The sequence below is a fragment of the Cadophora gregata genome (genome assembly GCF_030347475.1).
Source record: "Cadophora gregata isolate MNR1 chromosome Unknown scaffold_2, whole genome shotgun sequence".
In the NCBI taxonomy this organism is placed as follows: Eukaryota; Fungi; Ascomycota; class Leotiomycetes; order Helotiales; family Ploettnerulaceae; genus Cadophora; species Cadophora gregata.
In genome coordinates, this window is record NW_026695925.1 from 1,622,250 (window position 1) to 1,637,007 (window position 14,758).

Sequence of the window (14,758 nt, forward strand, 5' to 3'; positions counted from 1 at the left end):
AATGAAGTCCAGCAAATGAGCGTGCTGGACGGCGTGGATGGCGCTGTGGGAATGTGATGCATATATCTGTACCCGTATTTTGAAATCTATTACGATTACATAATTGCTATGACCAATTTGCCGTCCAATATCAGTACTTTTTACCAGTCGGAAGTAAACCATCTTAATGTGAATTTCGGATGCACAAACAGTGTGATCAGGGTGTCCAGGAGATGTAACGCCCTGTCGATCGAAAATGCCAGAAAGCTTGAGATCTGGAGCAGGATTGCACTAGCGACCATGGTGCATTCTTCCAGTCCTAGCGCTGTCCTCAGGAACAAATTTAGAGACCCTTAATTCAAGATGACGCTTCGATGTCCGCCGCTTTGTTAGGTGAGAAACATGAATAGCCAGTTAGATTGAGACAAAGGTTGATTATCTAAAGTAGGGAAGATGGTAGATGTAAAATGATCATGGTACCTGGAAGTTTTTCCCATCTGAATGATTATAATTCTTTTTTCACTTAAGAGAGTTGTTCTGTTATATATCACTATCCTACTCTTGAAAGCACGACCTCAATAACAAAACCGAAGATGTCCAACTCAGCAAATTCCGCAGATCAGACAGGCGAGAAGTCTTTCCTCTCAAATCTTATTTCTGGCAAGACGCCAGGAGTCAAGAATATTGAGGCGGCATATAGTCGCGCGGGAGCGTCGAACAACCACACGCCAGGAGTTGCAAGTCAGTTAGGCAGTCAGGATCAGAGGAGTGGTGCGAGCGAGCACCAGGGAGTAGGAAGTGCAAAGTTCAAGGAAGGATTCAGTGACCAGAGACAAGAGGTATGTTTTCTGTTTAGAGTTGATCGTTATGATTGATCAAGAGTCGGGTGCTGATGAAATGATCTGGTAGCCTTCGATTATTGGAAAGATGTTCAATAATGTTATAAATGGGACGGACTCGACAAAGTGAGGAGGTTTTGATCTTTCACCGAATTATGTATAGGACTTATTGTGGAGTAAACCATAGACAGAACCGGGCATTGACGAGGGGTGTTGGGATACAGCCACTTAAGACAGGCACTTGACATAAAATCTCTTCTTGTACGATAGATCAGTAATCTGAAGGTTTCGGGTTTGATATGTTCATTGGCTATGTAATCCATGTGCCAGTGATCACATCTTCCACGGTCCAAGTCTGCAGTGTGACATATTTCCTCGCACACGGGAGAGAATCGTGAAAACTCCCAACTCCAAGTATAAAATTCACGAGATAAAAAGAAATGGTGTAGACTGCTACAAGCCGGTATGGGAGCCGGTCGGGCTTTTGGCCGTAGCTTCTCCATTGGAGTGCTGGTGTTGATGAGCTGCTTGTTTTGTGGCTGTCATTCAAAGTACATGCAAATGTCCGAGATCAAACCAGCACGCCCCATCCCAACCCAGTCATGCAATATCTACCACTTTTGAGTTCAGCCCGTTTATCTGACAATTCCCTCGAATCTGTTCTTGAACCACTTGACGGTCTCCTCACGCTTGATCTTGTGAGCAGATCCAACGTGAGTCTTGCAGCGGCGGCGCTTGGCAACACGCTCACCAGGACGGGTCCTACAATCTTGTCAATGGCGGTCCAGTATCCTTCCAGATTGTCCAGATACTCACATGCAGCAGAAGAAGTCCATTCCGTAGATACCGATCGCAGGGTCGTACTTGATACCGAGATCGATGTGTTCGCTGATACCGAAACCGAAGTTACCAGTCTCGGAGAAGTTGCGCTTGCGGAGCTCGTACTCCTTGACCTTCAATCCACGCTCCAAGATCTCCTCAGCCTTTGGTCCGCGGACAGTGACGTGAACGGCGATCTTCTCGTTACGACGGATACCGAAAGTTCGGACAGTGTAACGGGCCTTGCCTATGGGAATTGGGTCAGAACTTGCGCGCGGAGATCGTGGAGAAGAGGGTCATACTGTAGACTGGGGTTTGACCGCTCAGCTGCTCAAGAACTTTAGCTGCCCGGGTAAGTCTCTATATATAATGTCAGTATGAGCTCTGTGCAGACTCCTTGTGGCTGATGATTGAAGATATCCAATGTTCGTAATCTTGGCGGGGATTTTCATGGCGCGAAAAGACGTACATCACCAGACTCTCCAACTGAGATGTTAAGAACGAGCTTCTGGATGCGGAGCTCCTTCATGGGGTTGCCGCTCTTCTCTCCGGATTCAGCCATTATGATTGATGCTGAGGGGTTGTCGTGAAGGTGTGTTTGTCGTCGTGGAGTTGGATTGTAAAAGTTCGATGATTCCCAAATTCAACCTGTGTGGTCGGCCGCATCGCTTAAAATAAAATACGTTAAACCTTTTTTGAACTAGCGCAACAATTTTGGAGGCTCTTGACAACTGCCCCAGAATGCTCTCAGGAACACCAGGTCTCAACTCCATAAGCTTGTCCAAGCCCAAGAGAAAGACTGAAGTCATAGTACTTCAAATCATATTCTTTGAAACCCCAGAGAAGCCCTTGTCGTGCATCTCAAAATCATCATGGCGAACAAGCAAGGAAAGATGGTAAGTTAGACTTCCTCCTCCTCCAGCTCTTCAAGCTCTATGTTGACATTGTAGGCTGACTTCTATCCTCTGTCTAGGCCGGCCTCGTACGTTACATCCTGTGCGCAAGCTCTTGAAGCTCTCACGATTAACAATCTGGCGGAACGCGTACTGATATGTTTTTAGATCAATTACCGGATGAGGGTGACCATGAATGATGGACGGCAAATGGTTGGACAGATGTTGGCTTTCGACAAGGTGCGATCTTCATGTACTGGAAAAATCTTGGGCAATTGCTTACTTTTGGAATAGCACATGAACTTGGTGCTCGCGGATACCGAGGAATTCAGACGTGTCAAGCGCAAGGCAAACAAGTCTGCCGCTCCAGGCGCCAGCGGCAGCTCAGCAGCGATGGTCGAGAACGAAGAGAAACGTACACTGGGTCTTACGATCGTCCGTGGGGCACATATTATCTCCCTCTCAGTCGAGTCTCCTCCCCCAGCAGATCCATCCGCGAGGTTAGGAGCTAGTGCACCAGGTGGAATCTCAAGTACATTGGCTGCTGGTGCTGGAATTGCGAGACCTGCTGGACGAGGCGCACCTGTTGGATTGGCCGTACGTGTATATCCTTGATATGGTTCTTTTGGATGTGTGCTAACAGTGACTAGGGCCCAGCGGCTGGTGTTGGTGGTCCTCCATCAGGTTTCCCAGGTGGCTTCCCAGGCGCACCTCCGTTTGGCAGAGGAGGTAAGATATCCTTGCTCTGAAGTAGAGGATTGCAAGAACTAACTTGCTACAGCACCACCCCCCGGATTTGCTGGCGGATTCCCACCAGCAGGTGGACCAGGTGGATTCGGACAAGGACCACCTCCGGGATTTCCTCCGGGAGGCTTTGCTCCTCCCCCAAGAAGATAGTCAGAGCGTTGTTTATGAATGAAGGCACTGTTTATGAGGAAATTGGGCACAGGCGGACAAAAATCCTGCACAAGAATGGCGTTGATGGGGAGTTTGGCTTTACATACCAAAACTGCAGATTTGTAGCATAGACAGCCACCACAAATCAAGTGAACGTTGATGTCTACTTATACTTCTACTTCGTGATCAGAACATTTAAAACGAAACAGAATTTGCATGGATTACAGAAGCTTGCTTTGGGAGGGGTATTTGATCGCACGTGACCGTTCCTACTATTTCGGAGGGAGCTGCTTCGGCGGATAATTGCGATGAATCCCAACATATCAAGAACTCGTTCTCACCACCGACACTCTCCACTCCACCACATTACCTCTCATAATGGCGGCCTTTATCAAAGCAGTGAACGCGAAGATTCGCTCAAACCCGACCACCAACTACCTCTGTTCCACACGTACGTGCTCTCTTTAACTCCTCGAAAAATGTTGGCAATCAGTCATTCCGACTTTGCGATTCGGCGTTGAGCAGCTGTCCCGGGACCTGCTCGCCATACGAACGAGAGATATTGTAAAGGACTGGAATTGGACTCTGCTGATTACGTTTGGGATACAGATTTCTGGGGTCCGGCTTCAAATTTTGGTATTCCCGTTGCTGCTGTGATGGATACGCAAAAGAGTCCCGAACTGTAAGCTACTCCTACAGCTTCTCATCCTGACCAAAACCCATTGCTCTCCGAGCCAAACCTCCCTTCCCGATATGAACATATGCTAACTCTGCTTCCACAGGATCTCCGGCCAAATGACTGGCGCCCTCACCATCTACTCCGCAACTTTCATGCGCTATGCACTCGCTGTCCAACCCAAGAACTACCTCCTCTTCCTCTGCCACTTTGTCAATGAGGGCGCGCAGCTCACACAGGGATACCGGTGGATGCAGTACCACAAGTGGGGAGGTAAGGAGGAGGCTGCGAAGCAACAGGCGGCGAGCGGGGTCAAGGCTGTTGTTGGGAAGGTAGAGGCTGAGGCGGGAAAGTTGGCGGAGAAGGCGAAGGGTGTTGTGGGAAAGTAGGAAGTTGAGGTTGATAATGTGATGGGATAATAAGGAAATTGTGGGAGATGGACGTGGCTGGGAACTCGCTGCGGGTATCAATGTTGCTGAGGCTGGAAGATGCATGAGCTTGATCTACAGATTCATGCTGTGTACACTATGAAAGTGCTGCTGATATGGCTTTATCGAATGCAGCAATACGATGAGTTCATCAAACCACTCGTGGCTTTCGATATTTGTAAGTACAGGAGGGCAATCTGATCACGGCAGAATCCTGCAAGCTTTGTCTTGTTGTCAGAGCTCCCCGAACATGAGAGGCTTGTCGATCTTCCTTTCAGGTCAGATCCCAAACGTGGAACAGTACCGGAAGGATTTGTAGTCGGTTCTTGTTGACTTAGTCCGGTGATGTTTACTCTGACCCAGGCCCCTCGGTTGACAGCTTTGACCAGTCCAGTCTGCTCTAGCTCTCTTTTCTGTAAGCTATGCACATTCACCTATCTATCCTTTCACTTACAGAAAGATTGGTATCTAGACAACGAGATATATGGTCTCAACTTGCAGATGTAGGCTCACTTGAAACGTATCGTTGGGAGGCGAGGTGAACCCGTCCTGAATACGAGATAGATCTTACTCAGCCTACTTCGGTGCAGTCATTGGGAATACCAATTGGATAAAGCCGCATACTTTACTTTTAAGAGATAATGTATCTCCAGCGCTGATACGAGCCAACATATCCCGGTTGATAGACCACTCCTCGTGCCAGATCACAATGCTTCAGACAAGGACGAGCCTCAGAGTTGGCCTATCGACCGAGACCTGGTGGACCTAATTCTCGCCTCCCGATACCCGACAGCTGCTTATAACTCCACTCATCTGCTTGTCTTACGTTCCCAGTATTTTACATAGCATGCTTACGATCAAGTGGTTCGGGTTGGGATTTGAGATCTTAACACGGCATCCTCTACTTTCACTTCTCCCATATCTGAGCTTAAGGGTAGTCGAGCAGGATATTAGATCGTCGTGATCGGCTGCCATGTGGTGGCGTTTTCATGCCTCTAACATGAGAGGCATAAAGTCCACTTTCTCGGCTTGAAGGCGGAGAAACGCGTCCGTTGAGTCCAAGCTTGTTGGTTCAGTGTTCCATGATGTAAGAAGAACAGTTTATATAATCCTGGACAGGTTGGAGATGGATTTAGTATCACAGTCAAGATAGAGAGATGAAAATAGAAGTGATATGATAGCTATCGATATCAATCCATATATTTGATCCATATTAACAGCTAGTAGACGTCCAGCGAGTGTGACATACAATTCTTTCATTTGCACCTTCCCCAAATTTCCGTTCCAAAACATATTGATATATCCCAAAACTCCATACACACAAAAAGGGTTTATTTGGTCTCCCAACTGGAAAAAGGGCTGTGCCTTCAGGCTCTCAAGAAATGAATACAACTGTCTTCCAACACCTCAACAGACAATTTTCCCTGTTCAATTCCACCCTCTTGGAGATCCAGGAGGGCTCTCGATCCTCCTGTCGCTCGTAATTGCCTCTCCGACACTTCCGAATCTGCGGTGTTGTGGTTGTGCGAGACCGGGGCTCGTCAAAGGGCTCGCGTAGGCGCCGGGAATTGGAACAGCGGCGTATTGTTGCTCACCTGGTGCGGCGGCTGCGTGCTCGATAACTCTCTCCTTTGGCTTTGGCGCTGGTGCGTCGAAGCCGTTCTGAGGAGTCTTTGGAGTGGCGTTGTGGATCTTGATGGGTGGCGGTTGAAGAGCGAAGGGCTTCGCGGCGATGGTGTGCTCTGGTTTGGCTTCTACGAAGCGTGTTCCAGGTCCAGCGAAGCCTTCTTCGGCGATGCTGGAGTTGTTGTAGGCGGATGGTGGGAAGCGAGGCGATTTCATGTGCTGGGAGAAGGACGGTGACATTGGGCCAAAGCCTGGAGTGTTCGGTGCTGATTGCGAGCGGAGTTGCGCGAGGTAGAGATCGGAGCGGGCGCGGTCACGGACATCCATAGACTTGCGTAGGCGTTGCTTGGAGTAGTATCTATAAAAGACAACTGCGTAGAGGAGAATCGTAATGCTCTCAAGGACAATCTCAATGATGCAGCAAACAAGTGCCCAGTTCTGAAGTGACTGTTAGTAATGGATCTTGACTGGGGCAAAATTCTTAAACTTACGTTCAATCTGCAAATAAGCTCGTAGTCAACTTCTTCCTGGAAGAGCTGCTTCCTCTTGTTGTCGACGCATGACCAACCCCAGATATCCTTGTTATTGCTGTTTGATTTCGAGCCCTGAAGAATTCCGGCTGCAATACCCCACATGACAACGCTGAAGATGAAGAATGCCACAGCGAAGAGAGTGTAATAGACCGCAACCTTTTCTGCTCGCTTGTGTCCGCCTCGGAAGTAGTTCCAGAAAACAACCAAGCAGAGAGCCAGAGAAATGCATGCTACAATGAGGATGACCAGTTGTGGCCATGTTTGAGTATTCTTTGCCCAAGGTGGGAGATTGTTTCGTGGTGCCAGATGCCTCGTAGCGTTGAATATTTGGAATGTCGTCGCGATCATAGCAAGAACGATAAGACTGCAACTGAAATTGACGCCCCGTAGCACAAACTTGGCCATCCGGACTCGTATCTTGATTTTCTACGAAGATGTTAGCGAAGCAAGGTTGATAAACTGTCAAATCCAAACATACCAGATCCTTCGCTTGCTCCTTTTCCGTGACTTCCTCTTGCTTCTCCAACATCTGCTCTTCTCTGAATGTTGGACTCAATGGATTGTCGATCCGTCTTCCTGGAGTACCTGGCACCTTCATGGCACTCTTCAATGGCGAGCCAGGTGTGAGTGGGACCTCAACGGTCTGCCGCGATGGGTCATTTTGTGAGATGTAGCCGAAGCCAATATCTGATGGCTGTGATTGCGCCATATAGGACTGTGTTTTGGTGGCGGGTGGATCTGCGAAAGGAGACCGGCTGTCTTCACTGGCCTCTATTGGAGAATATACCGTCGTTGCTTCAGCAAACCGCGGCGTTCGAGGGACCTTCAGGGATTGGTCCGAGGAGCTCGATGATGTTCGTTCTCGTGTTAATGGTTCGGGTCGTTTCTTTTCGTTTGGTACTGGGTCGGGTGTAAGTTGCTTGTATGGCCAACTTTGAGGCAGGGAGGACTGACTGGACATATTTGGATAGGAAGAAATCTATGGAAAAGAAAAAATAACGGTTGCAAGTCCGCACACGAAGGGGAGGTCGAATACCAGAGCGACGATGATATGCTGTGATGTGACAGGATACAGATGATGCCTTGAAGAACAAAGATTACAGATAGAGACCAGCTATCGAGGGAAGACAAGACGGGGTCTTCAACTCGTGGGCAGGTAGAGGGTTTTGTTCGAGGCGCGCGCGCCCGCGAGTTCTAATTTGAGACAGACTTTGAGGCTACTACGCACCATCAGTAAGTGGATGGGAGGGGGGAATGGGGAGCAGATATGGCAGCCGGCGGGATACAGACCAGGGAGGAAGAGCAGTATTGGTAGAATCAGATGTCAAGCGTCGTGGCTCTTGGCCCTGATAGGGTACCAGGGACGTCGTTGGCAGCACACGGGGGAATTGCGTCGAAAATAGACGCCTAGTCGTGTTCTAGTGCTTGCATGTACGGTGCTGATCCGGTTTGGTTTGGGGCCGAGAAAGAGGTCTCTGAGTTTTGGAGAAGGGCGGCTTTCAACTGTGGTATATCAACGAGGCTGAGGGGCGAATCCTTTAGCCCAGGTACAACAAAGGAAGATATACATCAGCTAGCGCTGCTGCGCAAGAAGCAGACACAACTGAGCAAAAGAACACACAAAGATCTCAAAATTCGCTTTCTTTGAGGAGAGATAGACCTACGCAGCGTAGACTCAGACATCGAGGGCAGACAATGGGGAGGGAGAACAAGCCCATTGTGCCGTTGGCGCCCTCGAGTCCTCTGGACGGTCGTCGGCGGGGGGTAAGGATGGCCATGTTCCAATGAAGCTGGTCAGCTTCGCGCCTGCATTCTGCACTGCACTGTGCAGAGAAAGCATCCTGCATGTCCAATTGGCCGGCTGATGAGGACCCCAGGTTGGTCTTGAGAGTGTTGGAGGAGAACCTGGCGCGCTGGTTGGGCGGCACGAGGAGAGTGGAAGCTTGGGAAGAGAGGGGCGGACAGGCTTAGTAGTGGAGGGAAAAGTGGAATAATCTGCTCGGGACCTTGTGCTTAGCTGCGGGCAGATTGGTGTCCCCTGTCTACCCGCTGTGATAGGGCCTGGCTCACGAAAGGCTCTCGCTGGACACCCTCGCTTGTGCGCAGCCGACGAATGATTTGCATCGCAGATCCAGCCACCCCGGACGTGCATTGGGCTTGCAAGGGCGTTCGGCGGTAAAGAAACAAACGAGGCCACTCAGGGCTGCTGGTGTTCTGGTGTTCTGGTGTTCTGGGCAAAGTGTGGGAGAGAGAGAACCCAAGGTCATGAGCCAGCTGCTCGAAACGACCACAATAATGGGGAATTCCCAGCCGTGGGACGTAGGACGCCATGCCCTGACGGCAGGCATTTCAAAGCAGTGATCCGGGTTGCATATCGGGCCTGCGCTTTGGTTTGCGATTCAGTCCATCTCACTTTGCGGTGGCGAGTGATAATCTGGATGATTGTACCCCGAAATGGTGCCAGTTCTTACTCAGACGCTGCAGGATACGGCATTATTTACCTCGAGTACTGTAAGTTGAATGCATGCATGCCTTAGCGCTGATGCTCGAGATTTCTCCTGGGGTGGCGGGTGAATGCTGAGCTGTCAAGCCAGACTACTCGGCGAAGCGAGTCCTATCAAGGCGTTGGTCGGCCGCACCACTCTATTTAAAGAAAACCATGTTTCTATTGGAAGAATATAAGAAGAGATCTGGAAGCACTCCCAAGAGCAGCGGACTATTTCTGGCTTGGGTGCTTGGACCGATGCATGCGTGCGTGCTATGGCGAAGATACCCGTTGGTACCGCACCTTCTCCATATTGGATCCCCAGCCAACGGGAGGCCGTGAGGTCTCAGGACAAGCTTCCTCGAACCAATAACTAAGCCTTGACAAAGTTCAGATACCTGATACCATTCTTTGTGTGGACATGTGTATGCTTTCGTGCCTTGCAGGAAACAAGCAAGTTCTGGATGGTATCAACCACCAATCTAAGCGGGTCGGATGAGTTCCATAGAGCCGTTCCCGATCATAGACCCAAGCCCGGCGAAGAGTGCAGATTAAAGGTGTATCACGTCTAGTATCTGGTGGGTAAGTTTACTAGGTGGCTTGGGAAACAATGATCGATAATTCAACGCCCAACTGCCGCCGCACCAGGTACAATGTCTTTATGAATTCTTGGACGAAACATTATCCTTTGCCATCAAAATGTGCCAAGTATCAGAACAACCAAAGCTTATCTCTCGTAGTAGAATGACGGCTATGTTGAATATTGGTATCCTATCTCCACTGATCAGACTGATCAACACCCTGCTAAGCGAGGCGATTAATAGATCTAAAGGGTCGAGGAGGTGGAAACCACGTCTATTTTGGTTGTTTTAGACAATCATCCTAGAATAGCACGGCATATTAGCTATCAAGAACTTGTCGGAATATCAAAAAGTGGGCTTTAGGGCCTTGGCCAGGATATTCCGGTCTTTTTGTCAGAATAATTCTATGTACCTATTTTGGCATCCTGCCAGGCGTGAAATGAACGGGCCGAACAGGCTTTGCTACCGCCGTCATTTTCCACAATTCGCAACAATTTCCTGCTATCAAGCGACCAAAATTACCAGGAGCCGAACGCGGAGAGCTTGGCAATACAATTCTTACCAGTTGCTGAATTCAGGCGCTTCGATGCAGTCACTTGACAGCACTCAAATCAACATCAAATGGCGAGGGAGACGATCAGAACTACCAGGCAGCTAGAGAATTGCAGCACAAGTACCAAACCTTACTGGGGCATGTCTTCCAATCAACTATCATCATGGAACGAGCCTTTTTAGGCATTTCCTGAATCTTTGGCTTCGCTTGCGAAAACCACAGAACTTACGATAGTACAGGAAATGGAAGCGACAAGAACAGAAGCGTTTCATCAGAATCGAAGCCCAGAAGTTCGGTATGTATCATGGCAAGCCCAGAGTTTTCGCATTCACTCGGAATGCAAACTTGCTCTGGCTTGCAGAGCGAATAAGCGCCCAGTTGATTGATCAGGCAGCACTTGCTGAGGGTCGCGGAAAGCTGGTAACAACAAGCGCATATCAACTATAGGAAAGTGCTACTTGTGCGTCAAATATTCTCTCGCAATTCTTTCCTGTCCTATCCTGACTTACGGAAATCTATTTGGGGTATCTATTCTGGTCTCCCCATTTTGTCCTACCACTGCATCTATCTCACAGGGCTTCTCTAATGGTGGAACAGGCGAATGCTCTGCTCGACGAAAGTGATTCCCAACTTCTCTGCAGTGTCAAAGACAGCCGTGTCGTTTTGGCTTCCAATTGGAGCAGCTATGTACTTGACTCCTGATCGTCCTGCTCTGTAGACGTTGTCGATGAAGGGGAACTATCGGTGTTAGCCTATTTCCAGGATAGCATTCAGAAACCTACAAATGCATCACTGGACACCGCGACCTCACCGAGCTTTCCAAGCCACTCCAAGCGCTCTTGCTCTGTGAAAGAAGCTGGAACTTCCTCGAAGAAGGCTTCGTAGCCCTCTCTCTCGGCGCCCTCCTTGGGAAGTTGACCACTGACAAGCAAGTCAATGGCATTGCTCTTGTCTGCGCGCTTAGTGCCCTTCTTCCAAGTGATACCGAGAACTCGTGGATTAAATCGCAACCACCAGTTGTCTGCCTTGTCACCCGCCAAGCGAGTGCAGTGAATACGTGACTGCTGTCCAGCTCCGAGCCCAATGACCTGACCATTGAGTGCATAGCAGACAGAGTTGCTTTGGGTGTACTTGAGAGCGATTGTAGCAACGGTCAAGTCTCGAAGAGCAGAATCTGGCAATGGTGCTGACTCCTTTGGTGTGATGATGGAAGTGAACGACTTAGGAGACACTTGGATATCGTTTCGGTGTTGAGTCAAGGTGACGCCGTAAACAGTTCTTGACTCTTGAGAAGAAGGGTTGTACTCAGGGTCCATTTGGAGTACCAAGTACTTACCACCCTTCTTTTTCTTCAAGATTTCGAGAGCAGCATCCTCATAACCGGGAGCAATGACACCATCCGAAACCTCTCTTGAGATGATCTTGGCGGTGGGAACATCAACGATATCGCTCAGGGCAATCATGTCTCCGAAGCTGCTCATGCGATCAGCACCACGGGCACGAGCGTAAGCTTGGGCGAGTGCCGAATTTTCCAGACCCTCGATGTCATCAACCATATAAACTTTTCTCTCATCAGCGGTAAGAGGAACACCGATAGCAGCTCCTGCGGGTGAGACATGCTTGAAGCTTGCAGCAGCAGGGTGGCCAAGGGCAGCCTTCAACTCCTTGACCAATGGCCAAGCATTGAGAGCATCAAGGAGATTAATGTACCCAGGAGATCCAGACAGGACCTTATATGGAAGAGATCCGAGCCTCATGAAGGCAGCAGCTGGCTTCTGATGGGGGTTCGCTCCATATCGAAGAGCCATTTGCTGAACTCCCTCTCCAGCATATTGCTTGCGGAAGAAATCTGAGATAGACGCATCGTAGTCCGCGGTATGCTCGAAAGCCTTGAGGGCATAAAGGTTTCTGCTCCGCTCACTGACCTCTCCATTCTCGATCTCTTGCAGAAACTCTGGGTAGTCAGATGGATCGCTCAAGATTGTCACTCTGCCGTGGTTCTTAGCAGCTGCACGGATCAAGGTGACCCCTCCGACATCAATCTCTTCCACGGCTTCTTGGATTGTGACATTGATCTTTGCAATCGTGTCCTTGAATGGGTAGAGGTTGCAGATGACGTAGTCCACCTTGTTGATATTCTGCTCAGCCAAATCTTTCTCGTCAGAGGCAAGGTCGCGTGCGAGGATACCGGCATGTACGGCAGGGTGAAGGGTCTTGACTCGACCTGCCAGCATTTCTGGGGCGTGGGTAATGGCAGATACATCTCTAAACGTGATATCAGTGAAATGTTTCTGGAAGTCCTTTTGGGGCAAGTATACTTACTCCACAGAAAAGCCAGACTCTCTGATCATCTTAGCAGTTCCTCCAGATGCCAGGAGACGAACATTATGCTTGATCAGGCCTTTGGCAAGGTCCAATAACCCCGTCTTATCATAGACGGAGATAATTGCTGCAATTTTGTCACATTAGAAAACATCTCCCTTCATTCTGCCTCTTCATGACTCGTACCTGTTTTTTGACCGGCAGACATTTTGCTCTTTGGTTCTGGGGACAACTAATCAGTATCCGTTGTGAGGGATACCGTCAATCGTAGGTTGGTCACGGACAAGATTTTCGAAATGTTGTGATCGCGAAAATAAATTGCCTGGCGAAAAGCAACTCAATGAGGGGTTAGTCCAACCACCGATAGCGCGGGGTTAATCAAACCAATCAAGGCGCTAACGAGCTTTAAGCCTTAGCGTTGTCGCTTCTCGAAAAGCCGCTAGCATGGAAAATTCATTATATATTGCTCGAATCTGTTGGTGTTCCTTTTTCTCTCTTCAACAACTCCGAAAGGAGTTCAACGCAATATACACAACTGCTTCAAAAAGCACTGGCTGTGAGAGACCCGTCGCTCACGTGGCGATGTGAGGTTTCCATGACCTAAGTTGGCCGTCAGCAGATTGGAGAAGAACTGGAGAATCTTGGGTGCGATCCCGTCTTTTCAATGGACTTGGTTGCAGTGATTAGCCGCACATCACCTCAACCTTGAGTAGAATGTCTCAAGCAAGTGACACTCTTGAGTAAGGGCTTTCCACAGTCCCTGTACTACTGCATGAGTATTACGATGCCTGGAGTTCGTGCCACCCTCGAACCCTTCGTCACATGGAGGACGCATGCCTGAACCAGTGATTTTCGTCAATTATGGGTCCGACTCATCGTTACCACATTGTTTCGATGGGTGATTGCTATCTTATGATGCGTTTGGATGGTAACTTTAGGCCTTTCAATGCTAGAATCGTGAGGTCTGACTGATCCCTAGGATCCATGACGTGCTGCTTGTTACGAACCTTCGAACTCCAAAGGCAGTTCCAAACCCATTTTACCTCTGAAGCTCTGCCCCTTGGATGGTATAGTTCCATAGCATTGCAGGTGATTTCCGGCTTTTAACTGTGACTTCTACAAGACTCAATAAGAACAACATGTCAACGAAGATCGCCATACCAGTCCCCCAAGACGATGGATAGACCCCTTGGCAAGAAGCCACTTACCGACTCAGGGTCTACATTCATTCTGGCTCCCTGGCCTATGACGGCTTTTCGAGAAGCTTAAAGCTACAAATGTACCGAAAGCATTTTATGTAAATGACGACTCACAAGTCGCAAAAATACATGAATTGTTCATATGCCAAGTACTCATCCTATTGTGATGCGTAACAGCTATCTGTTCTCGCTTTTCATATTGCTATTTAGATCGTTTCGCGACCTGCTTGTTAACACGATTCATCCACGTACGAAGCAGGGGGCCCTGTTCTGCCTTCATACTACCAGTGCTGGTGACACGGCACAAAACAGCAGTAGGTATTACCAATATAGTGTCACAGAACTCACGTGGTTGAGTCGTTATAACGTAGGTATGTTCCTGAAGAAAGATCGAATAGAAAGTGAATCCCCTTCGATGAGAATGTCTTGTCCCTTTGTCTCGAGTGCGCAATAGATTACCTGAATTCCAAGCGGTAATTATGATATTGTGTAGATATTGAATATACATAGAGTCGGACGCGTATGTTGTCGATTTCGAGATGGTCCGATCTGGGTGGTGAGGGGCTTTCCAACATTCGTTAACAAATCATCCGACCCTGGTCCAAAAGAGTAATTGTAAATCAATAACAGAAATCTAAGAAGGATCTTACCACTGGCAAAATCCTTTGGAAGATTGGGCTCATCCAACGGCATTGGCGTCCTTCGCATGTTTGCAGCTGCGTAGTCAAGTCATCGCCCTAGCTCCTGCTTTATTTGGGTTCAATATCAATGATCGCCTCAAGCCGCTTCAAAGCAATCTTGATAATGCAGCTTGCGTAGGCGCATGCCAGTATCTCCCAGTGAATTCCACCAATGAATGCAACAGTACAGAGGTGATAAACAGGGAAGTGGTTCAGGATCGTGCCGCAAACCTCTGTATGGCCAAGGT

The 14,758-nt window shown here is 48.8% G+C and overlaps 6 protein-coding genes across 6 annotated transcripts; 3 read left to right on the forward strand and 3 right to left on the reverse strand.

Annotated features, from left to right (window-relative positions):
• Positions 1 to 145: 145 nt before the first annotated feature.
• ONS95_007818 (uncharacterized protein) lies at positions 146 to 1,119 on the forward strand. The gene is made up of 2 exons (XM_058501340.1): positions 146 to 372; positions 428 to 1,119. Exon 2 carries the CDS (start codon positions 573 to 575, stop codon positions 852 to 854), a length of 282 nt encoding a protein of 93 aa, XP_058362659.1. The 5' UTR covers positions 146 to 372; positions 428 to 572; the 3' UTR covers positions 855 to 1,119.
• On the reverse strand, positions 1,120 to 2,267 carry RPL11 (60S ribosomal protein L11). The gene is made up of 3 exons (XM_058501341.1): positions 2,107 to 2,267; positions 1,940 to 1,997; positions 1,120 to 1,884 (listed from the first exon to the last, which is right to left on the reverse strand). The coding sequence occupies exons 1-3, from the start codon at positions 2,197 to 2,199 to the stop codon at positions 1,631 to 1,633; spliced, it is 405 nt and encodes a 134-aa protein (XP_058362660.1). The 5' UTR covers positions 2,200 to 2,267; the 3' UTR covers positions 1,120 to 1,630.
• A 21-nt stretch (positions 2,268 to 2,288) lies between these two features.
• On the forward strand, positions 2,289 to 3,588 carry ONS95_007820 (uncharacterized protein). Its single transcript, XM_058501342.1, has 6 exons — positions 2,289 to 2,533; positions 2,611 to 2,619; positions 2,699 to 2,770; positions 2,825 to 3,127; positions 3,181 to 3,259; positions 3,312 to 3,588. The coding sequence occupies exons 1-6, from the start codon at positions 2,510 to 2,512 to the stop codon at positions 3,425 to 3,427; spliced, it is 603 nt and encodes a 200-aa protein (XP_058362661.1). The 5' UTR covers positions 2,289 to 2,509; the 3' UTR covers positions 3,428 to 3,588.
• A 217-nt stretch (positions 3,589 to 3,805) lies between these two features.
• Positions 3,806 to 4,492, forward strand: ONS95_007821 (uncharacterized protein; the record flags this gene model as incomplete). The annotated part of the gene is made up of 3 exons (XM_058501343.1): positions 3,806 to 3,878; positions 4,037 to 4,109; positions 4,210 to 4,492. 3 exons carry the CDS (start codon positions 3,806 to 3,808, stop codon positions 4,490 to 4,492), a joined length of 429 nt encoding a protein of 142 aa, XP_058362662.1.
• A 1,232-nt stretch (positions 4,493 to 5,724) lies between these two features.
• Positions 5,725 to 8,353, reverse strand: ONS95_007822 (uncharacterized protein). Its single transcript, XM_058501344.1, has 4 exons — positions 7,981 to 8,353; positions 7,645 to 7,910; positions 7,169 to 7,590; positions 5,725 to 7,116 (listed from the first exon to the last, which is right to left on the reverse strand). Exons 2-4 carry the CDS (start codon positions 7,649 to 7,651, stop codon positions 6,370 to 6,372), a joined length of 1,176 nt encoding a protein of 391 aa, XP_058362663.1. The 5' UTR covers positions 7,652 to 7,910; positions 7,981 to 8,353; the 3' UTR covers positions 5,725 to 6,369.
• A 2,538-nt stretch (positions 8,354 to 10,891) lies between these two features.
• ADE17 (bifunctional phosphoribosylaminoimidazolecarboxamide formyltransferase/IMP cyclohydrolase) lies at positions 10,892 to 13,960 on the reverse strand (the record flags this gene model as incomplete). Its single annotated transcript, XM_058501345.1, has 4 exons — positions 12,818 to 13,960; positions 12,632 to 12,758; positions 11,092 to 12,574; positions 10,892 to 11,047 (listed from the first exon to the last, which is right to left on the reverse strand). The coding sequence occupies exons 1-4, from the start codon at positions 12,837 to 12,839 to the stop codon at positions 10,892 to 10,894; spliced, it is 1,788 nt and encodes a 595-aa protein (XP_058362664.1). The 5' UTR covers positions 12,840 to 13,960.
• Positions 13,961 to 14,758: the final 798 nt, after the last annotated feature.